We start from the raw sequence: 22,466 nt of genomic DNA on the forward strand, positions 1-22,466 counted from the left end.
TTTCCACTGGTATGAAAAGTTACAAAAAATTATTTCTCCCCCATCAGGTATTGCTTGGTTAATTGCACAGTCATGAGTGCAGAGGCTATGTGTGATTGTAGTGAGGGCACAGTACAGAAAGGAATGGAAACTAATGGTTCAAAACAAGATTTTTTTTTTTTTGTTTAGTTATAGTGTATTTATAGATTCGCTTGATTTGTTATTACTCGAGCTGTTCAGAGGGATGCGATTTTACTAACATGTTTCAGCCATTTCCTGGGGGAATTAGCGCTGGGGATCTCTAGTCAAGGGCTGTGAAATCTTCCCGTTTCAGGGCTCAGCGTTGGTCCAGAGCAGTGTGGTGCATTGCACACAATACCACCTCGCAGGTCACGGCTGGTCTCTGATCACTCTGCTCTGGACAGCTGTTTTTTCCCTGAGTTTCCTTTGTTAGGAGGATGAACAGAAGCCAAGGATGAAGCTTAGCATGTCTGCCATAGCGCACTCTCATCTTTAAGACTCCTCCCCACATTGCAGTCTAGGGCACCCTAGTGAAAGGGGATGTAAGAAAGTTGTTTGCTGTACCAGATCTGTTGATTGAGCAGTAAACTCATCGAAAGCAAATGTGCAGGAAAGATAATTTCAGGGCTGTGAAGACTTAAAATTCTTTTTGCAGTCCTTACACTCTGTGATGGGAAAGTGGACAGATTTCTGTGTTTGCTTTTTGCCTTCAAAATCCTCCTGCATTAAAGAAGTAAATAAAAGTCTCAGCTCTCATTTAAGAGTATGTACTACAGCTTAGTATGTATTCCCTTTTTAAAACACCATTTTAAGTGGTTTTGATGACTTGGAGTGGCAGTTTTACAGTGACGCATGGCAAGGGCTCACCAGAATATGTTCACAGTCTTCCATGTCGTGATTGTATGCAGGATTGTCATCTAGTTGTTTTAAGACTGTTTGCATGAACCTGCAATAGTAAAATTGCAGCCCTACTGGGCTTTACATTATCCTTGTTTGGCGGGGTCTTCAGGTTGCTTTTGATCTTGAATTTCTTTGTTTTGCAGTGCGTGCCTCTGAAACCATCTGTTCACCAGCATAATTCATTTCCAATTCTTTTACAGTGTTTCCCATAAGCTCCTAAGTTTTTTTCTGATATTGTTCTCTGCACTTATAAAATTATCACCATAAATATTTCTGTCCATAAAGCAGAGGAGATTCTGTTTATGGCCCAGGAGAAGTTTTACAGACTTTGTTTTGGTCATTTTGGAAAACTGTTAGCTCTCCATATTTTCCAGCTACAAAAGAATCGATCCAAGTTTTCCTGCTTGCTGCTAACATTACTGGGTGTTTGGGGGTTAGCTCTGCAGGGTTTTTCAAGTGTGAGTAGCATTTATTACCTTGCCTTTGCTTACAGTGCTGAAAGAAGATAATACAGATGGTCATCTCTGCTGTTCAGCGGAATAAGGAGCAGTGGCCAGCAGAGCTTACTAAATAACAAATGTTAATAACTCAGGCATTGAGTAAGATCTCATAAAATGGATTTCAAACAGATCTTAAAGCCTAGGTTGTGTTAAAAGAAAAAAAGCAGACCAATTCCTCACCAGGCAAGACGCACAATGTAGTTTCTCACTGTAAACATGAAGGTGCCGATCACTGACACTGGTGACTAAGTGAAAAATCTAATAGTGTTTTCTTTGGTTGTTCACATAAATACATTACTTCCCCGAGACAAGTAAGCATTTGGAAAATTTGGACGTTTCACTTAGATGAAAATTAGTAACCTCTCTGGCAACTGCTACCTAGAAAATCTGTTTGAAAGTGGTGCTGTTGTGTGAAATGAGTAGCATGAAGTAATGCAATTATATATATCTTCAGGTTGTGATGAGGAGGCATTGATTAAGGATGGTACATCTTTTTGTGTTTCATACATCGCTGGTCAACTTCTGGAAGCACTACTCTAGAAACAAGGAGAGTTTTTCGTTTTAGACAACTTCTTTGGTAGAGAATTTCTGCTCTATAACATCCAGCCTTGACAAGATGATGGTCAAATCAATTGATCAAATGTTTTGTCTTGTCTTCTAGCTGTATGAATATATTTAAGATCGAGGTTGAAATCAGTCTTTTATTATTGTCTGCCAACCGTTATTATTGCTTGTTGCCAACGACATGCCCATATAGAAAAATTAGGGTGTGAGTTTTGACATAAGAAAGAGTTTGTTCTGGCGTACCTATCTCCAGAACGACAGCAGTAGCAACGAAGGCACAAGCATGACTAGCCTAAGTAAGGGCCAGAAACCAGGCTAAGTCCCCGGGGAGTTTTGTGCTGGATGCTGCACCTAATAAAACATGAAGTTTTGTCAAAGGCTGCCACGTGTAGTGTAGAGGTAATACAGAAGTTAAAGTAGCTCATGTAGATAGGGCTTTCAGTGCTGTACAGACTTCTGCAGTTAGAAAGAAAAGCCTTGCGTACTTCACACAGCTCTGTGATATAATCATGTTTATTTACAAGTATTCATCACACTGTAAAAATCTGAAATCGTTCTTCAATATCTCGTTATTTCCCACTGCTGCCTGTGTTAGGACTGCAGCCTGCAAAAGCACTTAGTCCTCAGCCAGTTTTAAGCTCAAGATGCTGAAAGAAAAAATGCATGCACAACACATGCAAGATCACTGTTGTTGTTTTGGTGGGTTTTTTTCATTTGTTTGGTTGGTTTGGTTTGTTTAGGTGGGGTTTTTTTTGGTTTGGTTTTTTTTTTTTTAATGGCTGTGTGTCTATAGGCTTGCACTCATTAAGAAAATTATTATGATTGTTTTCCTGCTCGTGTTCCAGAATGGTCATGGAAGCCCATGGGAACTCTTTCTGTCCCGTTGCTTATTGAGCAGTCTTTGAGACCACTGAAATGGCTGCTGTGTTCTAAACATGAAGGACTAAAAGAAAGGCCTACATGACTTCAACTTGAACTGCCAGTGGTACCCAAATGTTTAAGATGTGTAAGAAGAGTACAGATACATCTAAAGAGTGGAGGCCTGTGACAAGACAGTGCTTACCCTCAGGAGCAGCAATCAGATCTAGAGGAGGTGTGGAAAATAAAAAAATATCAAACAGCTATAAAATAACTGATATTGCAGCATCAGTAGCTAACAAACATATACCACTAAGAGGTGTTAGAACTGCACGTGCATGCGCATTGCATCGCCTTTGTGCTCATTTTCCTTTAGGGAGTTATCCTTGGAAGGATGAGGAGCGGAGAGAAGCTACACATGTAGTTCTAGGATTACTGCAGTCTAGCTTTCTTGTCACATCCCTTAGGGGCAGAAAATGAGTTGTAAAAGAGATAGGGCTGTTTAAGCTTTATGGAAATTTCAGGAAGTGGTGAATCAAACTAATGTGGTCCTTAACTTGAGTATGTTTATCTCATCATTAACAGGAGTTCAGATATGACTGCTCAGAAAAAAGTGTTTTCCTGTAGGATGTGTAGAAAATGTGTCAAGATTCTATAATGTAACTGTGAGCAAACACATTATTTTTAACAAATGAAAGTAAATCAGATACTTTCACAAAGATAAGAAGTCTAATAACAACTTCTACAACAGTCCATGTTTCATGACTGATGAAATCAGAGTAAGTTTTGAGATCTTCTGGAAAACTTTCCATCGTACTTAAAAGATGGTAGCTGACAAGGGAAAAGATGTCACCAGCTGCGGTAAGCAGAAGATGATATGTGGAGTGTGCAATGCATTTACTCGTGAGTTGTTTTGGTTTTTTTACTTATCACAAATGCAAGGAAGTTTTTTATTTGTGTGTTCTTACATAAAAAAATATGTATGCTTTCTGTAATAGGCCTTTTTCCTCTTTTTCCAGAGTCATGATGATAGATTCGCTTTCACTGCTGAATGGTATGACCCAAATGCTGCACTCTTACGGCGTTATGAACTACTGTATTATCCAAAAGATGGATCAGTTGAGATGGTAAGAATGAAAGAAAAAGTCTGTTGTCACAAGTGTAACATCCAACTAAACAGTTTGTAAAATGGCTATACCCTATGCCTATTCATTTTCTAGGTAAGAAAAATGTAATTTCAGACCTATCTTGCTCTGTTTCTAAAACTAAAAGAAGTTCACAGTGAAGCATGTGGAAGAGCTTCCATGCTTATGATTTTTTTTTTTTAATCTTAAATCTTGCTTTGGCATGGAGAGATTCGTCTTCACAAATCTCTTTTTATTCGACCTCTCCTTGGGTTTCAGAACTGAAACTCAGCACACTGACCTACTGCTTGAGAAACATAAATCAAATCTGATTCCAAACAGGGGAATAAGCTTGAGCAGGAATTCCAGAAGTCTCTGAAGAGTAAAATGTAAGAGTCTTATCAAAGTAGATGAAATGGTAAATTGCTCTTAATTTGGCTTTAATGAAAGGAAGGATGTTTCAGACAGTGGGATTTAAATTTTTTCCATCGGTAGTTCTTGCACAGACCTTTCTGACTTGTGTTTCATACAATTAATCTGTATTGTTTATTGATAGCATGTTAAAACAACCATTTTGCAGTAGCAGGCATATATATTAAAATGTAATATGTCCTGTAAAGATAATCCTAATAAACCAACCCTTTGTTGGTTTGTGCTTTGTGCTTCCTTTTAGGAATGAGTGAATGGTTCAAACTATTCTTTCCTATGTTCTTAATGAAGACCCAAGGGTCTGAGAACAGGCTGAATTTGGATATTCAATCTTAGTAATTTAATTGTCAAATTTTAGTTTTCCTGCTATAAATATCAAACGCAGAAATAAGACAGCCAGTGGAATCTGCCTTTTCTTACCCAAACTACCTCTCACTGAAACCATGGTACCCACCTGATGAGGAGAGGCAGTTTGTGCTTTTTACTGATAGTCTCTTTCAACAAACTCTGTCGTGATGCTGTCCCTCTTAAGTTAGCTGTTTGTATGATCTCTGTGTGTGCACAGTTGTCAAAACGTGAGGATTTTTATTTTTTATTTCCCGGAGACGGTTTAGCTAATCACTCAGGAGCTGTAATAATCCTCCTACGCAACCACGTGTAGGCTGGCATAATTGTTGTTCATTTCACCTAGACGTCTCAAAACCAAGAGCGCACTAGGTGTTTTTGAGCTTCTTAAAGCATTCAGCATCAAATACCCATGGCTTGGTAGAGTTTTGCATTTTGCTAGTGTGCTCATAAGTTAAGATAGTATTGTGTGTACACAGTCCTGAATGTATGTGGACTGTGTGTGACCAGGACAGGAGTTAAAATAGTAAAAGCGCATGTGACAGCTCTGTGGAGCATCTCAAAATCACTTTTGGGGGTGAGTTTGTGGACAGAGATTAAATTTAGGATTTTCTACTGCATTTTAAAAAAATTTCTGCAGAATTTGGTTATTCTTTCTTTATTACTGCCTAATTCTTCTGCATCTTTCGGGATCTTCCTGAGGAGATGACAGCCCACTCTTACCTCTAATGTATCTGTGGAGAAGGGAGGCAATGGATATGAGCCAGCTTCTCCCTGCTTATGGGAAAGATGTTTCATCCCCTTTCCCATCTCCCTGACAATAGCTCTCCTTTATCACACACCTTAGCTGCAGATGGAGCAGAGCTGTTGAAGACGTGTTGTGTGAAGTCTTCAGCTTTCCTTTTCTTTCTCGGTCCTTTATGTCTTGGTTCCTGTGAAGAAAAATGACAGTGGGAATAATGAGACAAAGCATAGCTTTTTGACCAAGGACAACAAGCAGCTCTTATGATCAAACCGGGTCTCTTGACAAAGGGATGCCCCTTTCTCTGAATTTTCCATTGTTAATAACTGTCACTGGGTATTCTTAAAGCCTGAACAACTTTTCTTTCTACAGGAGATTTCCTAAAAAAAAGATAAGAAACCTTTAAAAAGGACAGATTTTTAGCAGAAAACTGTTTTTTTGGGAGGGTAATTTACTTCTACGTGAACATTTAGAAGGGAAGGGAAACATGTAGTAGCAGGAGGGAAACAGTCCAAACAGTCTTACATTTCCTCTGCTGTGGCTTATCGTTCCCTTTGTAAAAAGGTCTTTTAAACAGATCCAAAATTCCACTCTAAAGAAGAATTCTTTAACACAGGCAGATGCCTTCCCCCCACCTTTACCTTTTGCTTGAGAAGGGAGAAACAGCTCTGGATGCCTTTCTAGCAACTGTGTGAAATACTCAAGGAAATGTTCAGATTTTTAGTCAAGATACTGAGGAATTTGTATACGGCCAAGTCATTGAATAGGCTTCCTGGCAAAGTCCAGGAAGAAACAAGTAGCTGAATTCAAGTGATTTTTTTTTTTCCCCCCCTCAGCATGTTGTCATCTTATTCCCTCCTGCACTTGAATAGAGGACACGTAGTAAGAGCATGTATGAGAGGCTAAATAATTCTGCCTCAGAAGGAAGTATCAAAGTAATTTATATTCTCTGATCTGCAATGTTTTGGCTGTTCTGGAAAAACTTAGAATTCTTCTAGCTTCTGACAGGAGAGAAAGGTATTTACACATTTCACAACATGGAGGAGTATGTAAGTTTGCTCTTAATTTTTTTTCCTCCAGAATTTGTGGGCATGTTCTTTCCCTTAATGCTGATGGTGTCTGTATACCGTTTCAGTGGTGGGCAGCACATGTAGTTCAAGACAGAGAAGGCGAAGTTTGGCCTGAGGAGGACAAAACTCTTCCTTTCGTAGGATTCCTCTTCCCCAGGAGACTGAAGGCACCTGTAATACCTACATGCAGTGAAGAACCTGTTGAGCAGGTTGCCTTTTGTGCTTTGCCAGCCCACCCAGAAACCTGCACATTAAATGTCTTCCTTCTTGCTTGGAATGATGATATATAGCTGAATTGTCTTGACAGGCTTTTGAGCTTGCAGCTCTAGGCAGTGAGAATGTCTCAACCTAGTGTTGCAATCATCCATCCGTCCCTAATTCTGAGTCTTAGGCAGTCAAATAAAGCATGGTATCACTGGAATGATGCCCTGAAGAGGAGACCTGCCACAGCGTGTATCTTGATCCCTCCTGGTGTGAGCCGTTGGTCTTTGAAACAGCAGAGATCTGCTAGGGGGAACTCTGAGTGAGACTGGGCAGAGGTAGCCACTACGCACCTGAACCATTTGTCACAGCTTGAAATAGCACAAGCACATGAAAACATAAAATACGTAAAGATAGCTGTCAGCCTGAGCTATTTAAATGGAATAAATTTGTAATTGTAGTTTAGTTTTCTAAGCTTTCCTGGTACACCTGTAAGTTCAAAGGGTTAGGAATTAAATCAATTTAGTGGTCAGATTCAATCCCGAAGTACTATGGAAATTTCTGAAGGTAGAGTAAAAATTATGTTGAGTTTGCCCATAGCTTAAATCTCTCACTATGGTAGATTTTAATCTTCTTTTCTCTGCAGTATGATGTGAAGAACCGTCGCACCTTTCTGAAGCGCACCAAGTATGACAGCTTACACCTCGAGGATTTATTTGTGGGCAACAAAATTACTGTTTTTTCCCGTCATCTATCCTTGGTGGACTATGGGGATCAATACACAGCCCGCAAGCTAGGGAGCCGCAAAGAGAGGTAAGAAAGCACGCTTTTTGAAATCTTCCTTTGTGGCTGGGGTTTCAAAGTAGTTCTTTGCTGGAAATGAGGTGAGCTTTTTGCACTACGGGGAGAGGAGTAGATAGCTCCAAGTTTGCACGCAGTTTGAAGTGATCCGGCATACTGGTAGCTGGAGGGAAGCAAAGTAGCCTGTTTGTGGGCAAACCCATTGTTTCTCGATAAATCTCTTGGGAGAGAAGAGAGGGAGGAGGAAAACGGGGTCCTGTGCAGATTTGCTACTCCCCTGGGGCAGGCAGCAGTAGGATTGTTGTGATTTGTGGATTCTCTTGTGGCAGAATTGATACGGTAACCCTGGTGTGTGGTGAGCTCGAAAGGCCTGGATCTTGCGAGACTAGCCCCTGTATCTGTGGGATCTGTGCAGAAGCCTTGTGCCTTACCAATCTGACCTACTCTGTGTTAGTAGTAGTAACTGAAAACAGTAGGAACAGGAATGAGAGAGGCCCTTTACCATTCTCCATTGTTTTTCCCACTATGGGGTGTTTTTTCTGAGAGTTTTCTCAGCATCTGTTAAACTCTGTGTGCATGAGGACAGGAAGTATAGCGTGAGGATGACAATAAAACCTATAGGCTTGTTTGTTAAGACAAGTTTTGTTTATAAGGGATGAAGATAAGACTCGTCATCTCTTTTTGGTTGAAAGACTTCCTTTGGAAAACACTTTAAGAGCCCATCCAAAACCAAAAATATCAGGAGAGGCTTAATAAAGATTAATTTACAAGGTATTTAAATCTGGTTTGTGACTACAGTGCAGGTAATCACTGACTTTGCAAATTAATAAATTTTGATTATTTGCTTCAGCTTTTTTTGAGTATTTTCTTAGGACTAATGTTCCAGTGAGCCCTATTAGCCTATTTTCTTGCTCCCTCACACTCTTTGGGCTTGTGTTGAACTCGTTTTGGAGAGTTGTATGTGACCAGACATACAGGCAGGGTTGCAAGTTTTAACACACGTCTTTGCCTAAACCTCACAAAAACATTGCTGTGGAAATGACTGCCACAATATCCTTCCAGAAGGAGTCCTCCTGGTACTTCTTCTCCAGGCTGGCGTTGGGCATGGCAGCAGAGGATGTGGACAGCACCAGAGGATGGCTTCTGTATATGTGGCTACTCTCTCTGTTCCTCGCTGGAGGCTTGGGTAGATTGCATGTGTCTTGTTTATGGTTTTTATATCAATGTAACTTTTTATAGTTGTGTATTTCCTTATCTGCCTAAACTAGCATAAGCCCTGGTACTGATACAGTTATACCAGGGAAAGGCAGCTTGTGATAAAATGACCTTTCCTTCTTCTTGTAAAGGAAGTTGCCATCTCTACAGCAGCACTATGGTTGTGTCAATGAAGTGGTCCTGGGAGAGAGTGAATTTTCATACTGCTCTACAAAAGAAAGGAAGGGAATTTATTGTATGTCAGCTGCTTGGAAAACATTTTAGGAATGTTGACTGAAAGATAACATAGATATGCAAGTGGTGTTACATATTCAGAATAGCCCAAAGGAACATAGTGAAAGGTGTCTTAAACAGGCAAAGGATCCTCAAAAGCCAGTTTCTTCAGAGAAGCTTTCACTGGGTAAAGAGGTTCCTATTAACAGAGTCCTTGGGCAAAACAGTTGCATATGAGGTATTGTCTTTTTGACTTGTTCCTAGCAGGTTTTACAGCAGTTAAATAGATACAGTAAGAGTTCTACAATGCTCTGCCTTTTTTTTTTTTTCTTTTGCGTTTGTGCTGCACAGGGCTGTTGGTAGTTTAGTTTGACCTTGGAAGTACGTTCTTTGGTCACTTAATCTGTATGCAGACAGGCTCAGCAAAGGCCTTTGAGCGAGTCTGAGGAGTATATATAAAAAAGATCTTGAATGTTTTGAACCAGGGGCCTTTGTTTTTGTCAGTAAAGCAAGTGAATGTGACTCTAGGTACAGGAGGTGCAAAATAAATATGTAAAAAGAAGCTAGATTTTCACAGGTCCTTTCTAGAATTAGGCTAAAAGGATTAAAATGGTTCTATGGACTTTCAATTTCTACACCTACTTTTCTTAGGTCTTGAGTCTGTTTTTAAATACAGCCATGTTTGAATGTTCTTCCCTGATCCCCTCCCAGTGTATCATAAGGAAACTGTCACAGTGACTAAAATGGTTAAGTAAGCGTATGCTTACTTGCAGTGTACCGCATGAGGAATCACAGGGATCTCTCTTTGGGTAGTCTTTCACTTGTGATCCTGGGTGTTTGTAACCTGAAGTAAACATTTGTCTGACTAGTCTGTCCTGTCTAGGTAGACTGTACTTAGAGTCAGGCAATATCACTGGTTTGGAAAATGGTGTTAGAAAGCCTATGTCTCAACTAGAAATATTTGAATCCTCTTTTGGATGTTATTCTCATGCATCTTGTCATTGACATAATCAGTGTTTCTTCCCCTGCAAGACATAAGCTACCGTGCATGCAACAGTCCTATTATTAGAAATAAGCAGATCTCAAAAGCATAGCCACAGCATGCTTTCTGCACCATTCCTTTGATCAGTTCCCATCCTCTGTTGTTTCAGTACTCATTGCAGTGCTGTTGTACAGTCCCTCTGAAAATGGAAGCAAATGAGCTTCACTTTCATTCTTTCTCCTTTGTTCCTAGACATAAAACCATTTCAAAATGTACTTTGCAGACTGCATCATGTCAAACCACAAGAAACATATTCCTAATTAAAACTAAAAATAGGGCACATGAATCAAAATCCAATCTCAGAAACAGTCTTCAGCATCCTGAGTTATACTTTTCTTATCCTGCATACCTCTGAGAACCTTACACTGAAATGTTAAAGTTTATATATCAGTGTTAGAGAAAAGGTGTTATGAGAGTTGCTCATTGCAGTTTATATTAATCTTCTAGGTAAATTGCTTCATAATGCAATATTTCATTAGATATTGCTAGGAATTAGAGTTTTACTAGAAAGCTTGAAATTAGAAAAGTGAAGGTCAATTTATTTCTAGCATTAGCAGGCTGTCTCAGCCCGTGTAACAACACAGATTTGAAAAAGTACTTCTCAAGGAAATGCAAATGTCACTGGAGATCCCGTTCCAGTGGTTTGGTCCTCACCGCTCACGGTAAACAACAGGGCTGAGAGCCAGGCTGCAGGTGACGCGTTGTGTGACCAGGTGGGTACATGTCACGGGCCAAGCACGCAGCTGCTCCGCCTCGTGTGCCTCCATGCAGGCGGCACACCCTGTCATCCGATAAACAGTGTCACAAAATGGGGTGGAGCTGTGAAATCCTTGGGGAAGAGATGAACAGGCTACAGGCTGCGTGGAGGATGCTGGCAAGCAAGCTCTGTTGAATGTTGTCCAGAGGTCGGCCTTTCCTGATCTAAAGCCAGGGCTAAGCCGACTTCAGTTGGCACTGCCATGGACTGAAGCATAGGCTTGGCTGACGACTGTTGACACCCTTAGTCCATCAGTCTTTTTGGGTCCTATTTCTCCATGTGCTTAAGCTGGTCCCTGTATAGGAGCTTCCTGATGCTTGGGAAAATCTGTTTGCTTCTGAGCTCTGAAGGTCATCTATGTCTCTCCCTTAGTTTCAGACGAAATGTCACATATGTTCAAGCCTTCCTCTTTACATGTCCTGGTCCTAACAACTCCCTTCCTTTAGATTTCCTGTTAAATAGATAGCCTATTCCCAAAGCATCTGTCAGTCTGGAGTCACTTACGGTTCAAAGTAAATGTAGTGGAAGTTGATCCATCTCCTGTAACCTCAGCGTATTTACCCTGGCTAGAATATACTGCTGCTAACCTAAAGGCTGCTTTCCATGCTGTGCTGGTGTATAAAATGAGGAATGTGCAATTATTTGCCTTTCATTTAGAGAAGTACTGCAATAAAAAATTCTATCTTGGGTAGCCTTCATTATTGGAAACAGTGTAAAAGATGGAAAGAGCTCTGTAGGATTGTCAGAGACATGGAGTTTCTGAGATACAGGGTTGAATAAATCTGTTGATTTGTAAGCTGAGCACATTTGAAGCTGACTCACCATGAGGGGAATGCAAATAGAAAAAGCCACTTTACAGACCTTCTTTTTGTGCTTATTGTTCTCGATTAATAATATGTTTGGTGCCGATGGTGTACTTGGTGCTACGCAAAGCGCACTACTAAAACAGTCCTGGCCTTGGGGATGTACAGTATAAAAAGATAATTATCGAAAAGACAGGATGTACTTGGAAACAAAGATGTGGGGGAGACTGTAGAGATTTTTGGATTGCTCTCCCTTAGAATATAGCTGTCAGTCAGTACAAGAGATGTAATACCTCCTCCGCCAACCTCTTATTGTGTCTGTTAACAGTGTCAGCTATTTGGTATGTAAATTGTTTATCACGCAGCGTTTGTACTGGACCAAGCACAATAAGGTCTTGTCGCTGAGGCCTCCAAATATTTCTGAAGTAATAATAAAACAATCATTTCACTTTGAGTTTTATAGAAGAGGCACATGTTTAAATAATATTTTTAAATAGGGGATTTTAACAGCTTCATTTTTATGTATATAAGGGTTAACATTAGGAAAAAAGAGAGCTGAGCAAAGATGGGGAGACGTTAACAAATCAGTTGTGTTCTAACGCAGATCCATGAGTGAGTGAGGAGCTGTAGAGATAAAAACTAGCTGAGGGAGAAGTGGTCACATTGTCTGCTGTGAGAGTGAAGGGAGAAGCTGGTAAATGATGACTGCTGGTGGAACACTGTGGTCTGACTTGGGTTAGAAAGCTGAGGAGATTGTAATGTGCAAAGCTCGCTCTTCTCAGAATAGTGTCTTGTGCAGGCATTCAAAAACAGCGTGGAAATTGATGAGACACTGGGACTAGGATGTTTGACTGTGGCAGAATTTCTCTCTTTGATGTGATGGTCTTTTTGTCTGAATATAAACTCAACATGCACACCAGATACTCTAAGGAAAGGAGTGTTGGCTGTATCTCTCTATTTTTTTTGTTTGTTTCCCCCTCCCAGAACGCTGGCTTTGATTAAACCTGATGCAATGCCCAAGATTGGAGAATTAATCAATATCATTATTAATGCAGGATTTACAATAACTAAGGCCAAAATGATGGTGCTTTCAAGGTAAGGAATTTTTAAGGTTAGCTCTATTGTATCTAAATATTGGTTTTGCAGTTAAGAACATTCTCTGAAGCTATCCTGTGTTGTTCCACACATCAGATCCATTCCTGTGAGTAATAGAGGGAAGACTCATCAGTTTCATAATCATGTAGGTTTCTGAAAGCACGTACCGATTTAAGCTGAGTACTAAAAAGTTCTGTGCAAATGGGTATGGGTGATTAAATATGTAATGTCTCTGTGTGAATCCAAGCTAACTACCATAGCTTTAGTAACTCAGCAGTGTTCTCTACTGACGTGTTCTCACCTCATGGCTTCCTGATACAAACCATATAGCTGATTATAACAGCATTATCTTTAAAGTAGTTACTTTGTTTGCTTTCAGTAAATCTGTTGTCTTAATTTGTGCTCTCAGAACATGAACTTGTTTGCTTTTTGATGACTGCAAGTCCCAGGCAAAGCAAGTGATCTTCTGATGTTGTTGCAGCGTTGGACAGATTTTACTTGTGCATCTTCCTAACCTCTCCAACCTTCACTGTTCTCCACTTAGCTCACTGATCCACAAAATTTTAAAAAAGGCATGTTGCAGAGGAAAAAACATGATTTATCCTATAAGACTTCCCCAGAGTTACTGCACTATTTCTCTGTTGCTGCCTTGCCAAACCTGTTCATATACAGCGTGTCTTTGGAAAGAAAAGCAACCTGTCTTATATAATACCATTTTCATGTGTTTTTGTGGAGTCTGTGTAAGGTCAAAAATAATTTTGCCCTACTTGAAAACCTTTTTGATTTTCTGAAATACTGATAAAACAACAATGTGACTTCCTCCTCTTTTCTCTCCATTCACCTGCTGCAATGTGCGATGATACTGCTCAGATCCTCCCTCTAACAACTCCAGTTCATGGGTTCAATCAGGTTTCTAATGCTCATTTACAATTAACAATGTCTTTCAAGCCAGCTCTTCTTGGCTTGCTCTCCTACAGTCTGAGAGATTCGATCCTGAAGTGTTGTGTTGGGTGGTTCTTTATTTCAGTGTCTGTCTGAGAACTTGAGCTGTTGAGCCAAGTCACGTGCTTTAGAGTTGACTCACGCTGGAGGGAAGAAGCTTTGAGACTTAAGCTTTTATTGCCTATCGCTGTATTAAAATTTCTGCTTGTCTTGTGCTTATTAATAATCATTTTCACTTATACAAGATTGGGCTGTGATACTGGATATATTTAAAGTGATAGCTTGAGTATCTGTGGTTTCTCTGCACACTATATACTCTGTTTCTTGGGACTGTGCCATTTTAAAATATTAGAACTATGGCTTTGCCAAAGTCTTCTACCCTTACATCTCTGCAGGCATGCTTGTTCAAACCAGCATCATCATTTACTGCTTGCTTTAAAGGGATTATTACTGACATTTGGCTGGCAAGCACTGTGGAGTAGATTCATGCCTTCTGTAAAAATTGTAGCTGATAGGAGAGTGAGGGCAGGCACCTGCTTTGGTAGGTCAGCTCTGTAGTCTCTTCATTTAATCATATGTCAGTTCAGTCTATTATTCCCAGATGAACACTGTTCTTCGTTCTTTAAAAGCAGAGAACTAATGAGAGAGGTGAAATGATAAAGGAACTCAGTTACACAGCACAACTGCAGTTTTGTATTTATTGCAAAAGGAATTCTTAACTGAGTAGTAGAGCTAAATTCGTTTCAGGGATATCTCCCTCAAGTATTTCTTTGCATTCAGAAATTATAATCTGTTTGCATACCTTTTTCATAGCTGCTTTACAAAGTTATTTGGTGAATTAGTTTCAGAAGAGAATCTTCTGGTGAACTAGTGAATTGTAAGCTAAAACTTAAGGCTATTTACAGAATGCAGGTTTGAAGCTTGAGATTGCAAGAATTCCCGTGACTAACATTATTTTTTAAATCATGTTTCTGGCTTCTTATGAAATGGAAGAAAACCATATTAGCTGTATGGTCAATGAAAATCTTTGGAACTGAACTGAAAGCAACAAAGCAGAAATTATTCAGGTCCAATGAGCAGGTGGTCATTTTGATAAAAAAAAGCTGGAGAAAGCTGGCACTGTTCAAATATTTGTCAAGGTCAGGAAAATGAAATTCTTAGGTTCTCCTTGAGGTTATTTCTTTCCTCTGACTTACGTTTGGACTGCAAATGGGGAGAGAGATGTAAAAAGTTCCATTGCAGCTGACAGAACCATGCCTTTGTTCACACTTGGAATCTGTTACTTGAAAAACATGCAAGTAATTTCTTTCACTAAAGAGAGCTGCTCAAAGTGAGCAAAATCCTGGAGACCAGAAAAAATCAGAAGACTGTTTCTGCAGGTAAAAACAATTTTCCAAGTGGGAATCTTATAGCCCCCCTGCAGCTCTGCTTTTTCTATGAACTTTGTACCTAGACTAGGTGTGAGCAGTATTTCTTCCTTTCACCTGTCAGTCCTCTTGAAGAGCTTGTCCTTCTCCACAAATTCCAGCTTTAGAAGGCGGTACACACCAGGATTTGGAGCAAGCCAAGACCAAACCTGCGCTTATGAACTGGAATTTTGAAGCTGCAAAGTAACAGGGCTAGACTTGAAAACTCCCATGGATTTTTCTAGCAGTTGCTGTGCAGAAAAAGCAGTGCAGTAAGCAAGAGTTAAACATGAGAGGCAGCTGGAGAAAAAGCAGGAGGAGAGAGTAGGTTGGCTCGCTGCAGGGGGTGGGGGGTGAAAAGCCACAGAACGGTATGCCCGCTGGTGGGTGGGTGGTGGGTTGGCACCATGGTCCCTAAGACTTGTGTAGCTGGGTAGCTGAGCCCAGCGCCGCAGGCAGCGTGGCTTTGGCAATGCAGAGCTTGGAGGGGGCCACCACCCTGTCTGAAAAGGGTATTTTTTTGCTTCCAGTACCTGAGTAAAGGCTAAGTAACAGCTGTGGTACAGACACGCTGTGCATACCAGGTGGCCTTTATTTGCCTGGCAGTGTAAGGAGCACCCCTCGTTAAGAAACCCCATTGCTCTGGGAGAAAGCAGTGTGTAGTAACTGCTGTGTTCTCTGAGGGGAAGTGGAGACCAAGTCGGGTTGTCAAGTGGGAAAGTGTGGGAGAAAGCGAGTTTTAATCTGGAGGGCATTGTGCTCCCTATGTGACTTTTAGAATTTGAAGATACTGAATAGAAACCAGGTTATGCAACATTCTGTTGTGCACCAGTGTAATCAAACACTAGCCTCCATAAGGAAGTAAGTTCCAGTGAAGCAGATAAATTGTTTATTTATGCTTTAAAACCAAACTTCATTAGCCAACATACACACTTAAACTGAGATGAAAGATGAAAACAACATAACAGCAAATGGCTTGGCAAGAAGGTGACTCTGCTGCATTTACTCCTCAACCTGAAAATGTGGGGACCATCAGTGACCCTGAAAGTCCATGCTACAGGCTTCAGTAATGACTTCCTTTTCAGAGCAGGAGCGTAAGGAGTCGTCAGACACAAGCTACGCCCTACACGTGTAGCCACACAAAATATGACAGAATGTTAAATGCGGTTTTGTTATTGGGCATGGACACCTCGCAAGCTGTCCCTCTTGGGAAGACATTACCTGTAGAAATATGTTAATGAAAGATGGGGTTTTTGGGGGCTATATACATGTGTGTGTATTTATATATGTGTCTTTCTACTCTTCCAGAAAAGAGGCAGCTGATTTCTACGTAGACCATCAATCAAAACCTTTTTATAAGTAGGTATATCAGTTTCAGCTTGACATGTATTAAGCTTATTTATCAAATGCACGGGATTCATATTTGGTACGGCAGGACCATGGGAAAATCAGAACTTGTCTTTGTTTAGTAGAGCCCTTTGCAAAGTATGCACCCTGTTTGTCTTCCTCCAGGGACAGATTCTTATTTCAGCTATTCAGGTTTTAACTCACACTCTTTACAGCCTGATGGTATCAGAGGAATGTCTTTGGTCTCTCAGAAGTGAAAATGCTCCTAGCAAGGCAAAACTTCAAAGCCAAGCATCGTCAGAATCAGAGTGGAGCTTGCAGGTAGTGAGAATCAGGGGGGAACACTTAGCTGTGAGAATTGATTTGGTAGCAAGAACCCCAAATCATAGGTAACTGAAAGGATAGTGCATGGGGCAGTTGTTTACTGTACCGTTACCCTTGCCAAAACATCAAACGTCCGTGATGCTGGGCTGCTCCAACTGACATGAAAAACCATAGTCTTCCAAAACTGACCAGGCTGATGCTTATGACCCAGAGATTGCGTCGTTTCCACTTTGCTTGAAACAACTTTCTCCTCTTCCCTCTGGATTTGTCGATCTGCCTCTTTTAGGAAGAGGATGCAGCTCTGTCTTGTGTTTTTCAACCATGTTGGAACCTGGGTTTGCACAGATTTGGTCAAAATACCTGGTTTCAGTACTGTCATGGAGTGCTTGAGTATTAGGACAACCAGCTGCTGTCCTGCAACAATAGCTGATTTATTGTGGGTCCAAACCCAAGCCCTTCACAGAGACATGGCCCCAGGCTATGTCTGACCACCTGTGAGATCAAGGAAAGATTTAGAATTGCCTTTTCTTTGCTGAGGAAGCCTGCTTGAATATGTTGATAAACAAGCAAGATATTTTCTTGTAGTGTTGTTTCAGAAATGTCTATCTACACTAAATATAATTGTCTGAGGAACTGTGGTGGGTCAGTTTCCCATCCTGCAGTTCTAGTGGCTACATCTTCTCCATAGGATTTTTCTCTACATTAGGAAAAAAATAGTTATAAAGCATTACAAATCAAATAGAACAAGAATCTTCAAGGCAGTGAAATGTAAAATCTCTGACTCATTTATATTTAGCATTGAATTACTTGTCTTTAAATTCAGATTTAGTTTGCAAGTTCATTAGTCAACGTAAGTCTAGTGAATAGTAGGGAAAAACACCAATTCTACTTGTTTGGAAAAGAGTGGTTTTCATATTAAATAATTAATTTTGAAAAATTTATTTAATATTCAGGATTAGTCTGCAGAGTGAGCAGTGTTGTAGAAATTGCTTTTTTTCTTGGGTTTACATGTCTGTAAGCCATTTATCTGTATCCTAAACAAGCAGTCTCCAGCCAACAGAACCCAAGTTCCAATAGCTTTTCCCTGTGTAGTTTCCTTATGTAACTTTTCATAGTTCTAATATCATTCATTTAGCAAAGGACTAAGACTCTTATCTTCTTGCCTACTGATTATTGCGCAAATGATCATTAGGAAGAAGGTGGTTGGAGAAGCATACACATCGACAGTTATAATCGTGTACAGCTCTATTTTAAGAAAGTAGTACAAAAAGCATTGAGTCAACTTTCACCTCTGCTGGTTCTGTCCAGACTACACAGTGGAAAGGCAGGCTTGTCGGTGTGCATGTTCTGTTGTGGTATCGAATTATCGTTATGGGGTTTTGTTTAGGTTTTAAATAGAACATTTGGGTTTCCAGTTTGGGGTGGTTGTTTTCCGTGTAAGTGAGGTGGTCAGGACAGGATGCAGACTGCTCCTGACAATCTCGTCACCTCACTCAGATTCATCCCATTAAAATCAGTTGACTTCTGCTAATGCCAGGATGTGGTAACTCACTTCATGGTTAAGTTCCTCTCCCTTGCGAACTTTCCAAATGTTGCTTCTCGCTTCTCTCCCACTTTGGATTTTGCTGGACAAAATCCACGGGAGAGGTCCGTGGGGCAGTAGAGCAATCCATCCTGACAGCAGTGCTGAATTTGTGTCAGTGGGGAATACACATGGGTTGTGTGAGAATCCTGAAATCCTGCTGTGCAGAAGAGACATGCTTAGGAATCGCTCTGGTTGGATAAATGGTTAGCAGGCTCTCTTTCACTGTTGCCAGTACTGATCTTTTAAAAATTCTTTTGAAATCCAGCTGACTACACAGTACCTTGAGTAAGTTCGTGTTATCTGGTGCTTTTTCTACAAGTGTAATAAGAAGGGAATGTGGGCACATGGCATGGTCCAACCTCCTCCTCAAAACCGAGCCAGCCTCAAAGTTAGATCAGGTTGCTCAAGGCCTTGCCGAGTTGAGTTCTGAGCATCTCCACTGGGACCCCATGTTTTTGTTGGTTTTAATCTGTAGTGTGGGTCACCATGTGTTGTTTCCATTTTGCAGTGAGCTTCTCCAGTTTATAACGAGTGGTCCCGTTGTTGCTATGGAAATCTTAGGAGACGATGCAGTTGGTAAATGGAAAACGTTACTGGGGCCAGCAAACTCTGCAGTGGCTCAGGCTGAGGCCCCAGACACCATTAGAGCGAACTTTGGACATGATGGCCTAAGAAATGCAGCTCATGGCCCAGATTCGGTTGCTTCAGCTGCTCAAGTAAGTTTCTGGCTGTTTGTTGACTGAGGTTTATTTTTACTTTATCTGCTAACAGCTGGGTCAGAAATTCTTCATTTTTTCCCCCCTTGAGTTCAGAACTAATGTAGATATTCTTCGTGGATCCTCTTTATCATGGAAAAATAAACAAGATTTCTGTTTTCAGACAGTTTATCTTTCTCACAAAGGAGAACCTTGGGCACTTTGATCAGGAGAGCATGCTTGGTCATTTTTAATCTCTTCTGTACATCACAAACATTGAGTTAATTGCATAGTCTGTGTCGCCTACCTACAGCCTACCAACATTGTTCATAAAAAGAAAGGGATTAAACAATTAAATCCTTTTGTGCCCTCCTGTGTTTTGCTTATCTGTTCTCCTCCACAGACCTCGTTAGTCCTCTGCCTGCAGCCTTCTTTCTACTGCTGTTGTTGTTCAGAATGAATGATTATGAAAACAGGCCACTCTGTAGTGCTCTGTATTTTGAGAGGTAATACAGTGGGTTTGGCTTTGAGAAGCTCAGTTCCCTTTTGCTTTGTTTGCACCGTGTCTTTCCTCAGTGCTAAGAAAAAGCCCTGGGACTGGGTGACAGATATTACTAGCATTTCTACAGAACCGAGGTGACTGGGTGCATTGTTGTGGGGTAGATATGCTGATAAATGATGGAAAAAATGAAGTTCACATCATGATTGATAGGTGTTGTGCTGTGGTATCTTAGCTCTAGACCAACGGGTTTCACCCAAGAGTTTGGGTGCAATTGATCTTTTCTGATGAAGGACAATTGGAGTCAGAAAAGTTCTGGTTAAATAGCTAGATGTCTTCACGTACACAGGTGAAAGTTCCTCTTTGTTCCTGTGTACTGCCATGACAGCTGTGCCAGCTTTGGAACCGAGAGTGTAGGAAAGAGTATCTATTAGCATAAAATTTTGATTAGAAGCATAAGTATGTGCTTCAACGTAAGTTTGTTACTCTTCTTGCATTTCAATATTTTTGAAATGCTGATGGAAGGCCCCATTCATCTGCAGAATTTTTATGACCGTGAAATTATTTTGCTGAATTTTAGCAGGTGTGTGCATCTTTGTGCTGTTACTGATACCAATTTTCAATAAATCTACCAAAACTGGGAATTTAATACCCCTGTGCCTATTTTAATTTAGTAGGCCCAGTATTATATGGCTGTTTAGCAGTTGCCATGGAAACTAGTCAGCTGTGCCTTGCAGAAGCTTTGCTGAAAAGAAAGCAATATAAGATAAAGGGACCTAAACAAACTCTTCTGCAGGAAAACTGAAGTCTCAACAACATTTAATGAATGTATTGTAAATGGAAGAGTTAGAGTGGAAGACTGCATTGTTCTTTTGGGGGCTAAATGATCCGTGAAATTATGCCTCTGGTATACTGTAAGCTGATGTCTCTCTGCAGGCCAAATTTTTTTGGAATTTCTTTAGATTAGGAATAAAAGGAAAGGAAAAGAATTTTCTTTTTAAGGCTCCACTTGGTTATAGTTCGCCATTTCGTTATCCTGGACCTTCAGTCTAATTACTTACTTCCCTTTTATGACTTGTAATGGATTAAAAAAAGTATTAAATATTTCACTGCCTTTTCCTGGCTGCTTCTTTTAGAGTAAACATTAGTTAACAGAGTGGGACAAGGTCTTTGAAGCATGCAGCATTTTATCAGTGGAAGGATGTAGGAAATGAACCCCTTTGTCTCAGATATGCCCACTTAAAACGTGGACTGTTTTCTAGGAGAAAAACAAAACCTATTTTCCCTTCTATTGAAAGGTCCTTTAGTTTGAATTGTATAGTTCAAGTAAGGATTACAGGAATCATCAGAGTGCTATGAGTTAAAGACCGGGAGGTAGCTAAGTCTGAACTGAGCTAGTAAATTAAATGAGACAATTCCAGGAAATGGCCTTTAGCACTGGTACTGCCACACAGGAAAAAATCAGATATATTCCATAGTAGTATTTCCAGGTTGGTACTACTATTTCCCTCAAATAGAAATTTGTCAGTTCTCGTACTGAATTTGACCAATAGGTCTGAAATGGAATTTTGAGCATTTGACTAATTTTAGTTGGCAGATTGTGTAACATATGTGAATAAATGGTATGGAAAAAGTGTGAAGCTGGCAGTCAACAGTGGAAAAAATATCACCGAGGAAAGAAATCTGTCTATCAAGCTCACCCCAGTAATGGAGTAAACCCAAGCTATAATGATACCTGAATAGTAATGGTGGGAAGAAAGGAGGTGATTGGAAGCAAAGAGGTCCTTTTGGTTCTTCCCAGAACTCAGAGCACTTGAGTTCATCAGCTTCAATTCAGTAAGATTAAAAAAAAAAGAAAAGAAAAATAATAGGGTCAATAAGGCATGAGGAGTGAGTCAACAATTTTAGACAAAGTTTAGTTGTTTAAGACAAAAGGAAATAATTGTAAACAGATGGGATGGAGGTCAGTTTTGTATATGGAAAGAAAGTATACTGAGAAGTGGATGGTAGTTGCATTTTTGCTCATATAGTGGAAAAGTTGGTCTGATGAGGGAAGATAAAAGATGTGTATATGGGAGTGGATTTGGGAAAGATACTGAGAAAAGAGAGCAAGGATTCAGAAAACCGGGAACACATCTACCAAACGATTGTGGCAGCAGCATTTTGAATGCTCTGAATGGAAATGGATTGCATTGCAGAAGTGAAAAGAAGACATTGCAAGAAATATTCAAATCGTGTTTTTATGGTTGTAGCAATGGTGCCAGAGATGTATTTGAGAGAATATTACAGGGGAAAAGTATTGATAGCACAAAAATCTGTAATTAAGGTTTATCTTCTGTGACTTCAGATGTTGTTACTTATGATAAAAGCTGATGTATGCAGATAGATCAATCTAAAATGTATTCAATTATACTTCTTTTCAGGAGCTGGAGTTGTTCTTTCCCTCCAGTGGAGGTCGCGGACCAGTCACCAGTGCAAAATTCACAAACTGTACTTGTTGCATTATTAAGCCTCATGCGGTTAATGAAGGTAAGCAAGTAGATGGTGGGGGTGAAAGCAGTATGTGCTTCATTATATTTGTGATCACTCCTGTGCCTTTTCTTGGGAGAATGAGACTGCAAGAGCACAGGATATATTTCAGATATCATATAAACTTCATGCAAAAGTATGCAGATATGTTCTTTCATGCAGTATTTCTGCATTTCAGTTCCATGGGGAGTGTGTCATGTCCTTTCCACATGGATACTTGTTAATTTCAGAATAGGAAGGGAGAGGTGAAAAAAAGGTTAAAAATATACAGGTGAGATCTAATGAATCTTACTTGCCATGCCCTTGCTCCTGTCTGCCCACCACACTGAGCTGCTGGAGGTTATCATCCTCACAGCAGCGTGAAAGGAGGACACCTGGCCTTATTGCAGGGCTTTCCAGTCACACAGTAACACATTAAACTACTCACAAAGGGGGATTTGTGCTGATAGGAATCTTGTTCTGCTGAATGCAGTGAGGATG

The 22,466-nt window shown here is 40.3% G+C and overlaps 1 protein-coding gene across 1 annotated transcript in view; it reads left to right on the top strand.

The window, feature by feature from the left end:
- Positions 1-3,841: 3,841 nt before the first annotated feature.
- NME7 (NME/NM23 family member 7) overlaps positions 3,842-22,466 on the top strand; it is a gene marked incomplete at both ends in the record, with an annotated part of 31,826 nt that continues 13,201 nt past the window's right edge. Inside the window, 6 exons of the mRNA XM_010147339.1 lie at positions 3,842-3,949; positions 7,380-7,546; positions 12,549-12,659; positions 16,316-16,366; positions 18,772-18,979; positions 21,881-21,986. Coding sequence (XP_010145641.1) covers positions 3,842-3,949; positions 7,380-7,546; positions 12,549-12,659; positions 16,316-16,366; positions 18,772-18,979; positions 21,881-21,986 — 751 coding nt within the window. The remainder of the gene's footprint in view (positions 3,950-7,379; positions 7,547-12,548; positions 12,660-16,315; positions 16,367-18,771; positions 18,980-21,880; positions 21,987-22,466) is intronic.

This window comes from Eurypyga helias, unplaced genomic scaffold (assembly GCF_000690775.1).
Source record: "Eurypyga helias isolate BGI_N326 unplaced genomic scaffold, ASM69077v1 scaffold24572, whole genome shotgun sequence".
NCBI lineage: Eukaryota > Metazoa > Chordata > Aves > Eurypygiformes > Eurypygidae > Eurypyga > Eurypyga helias.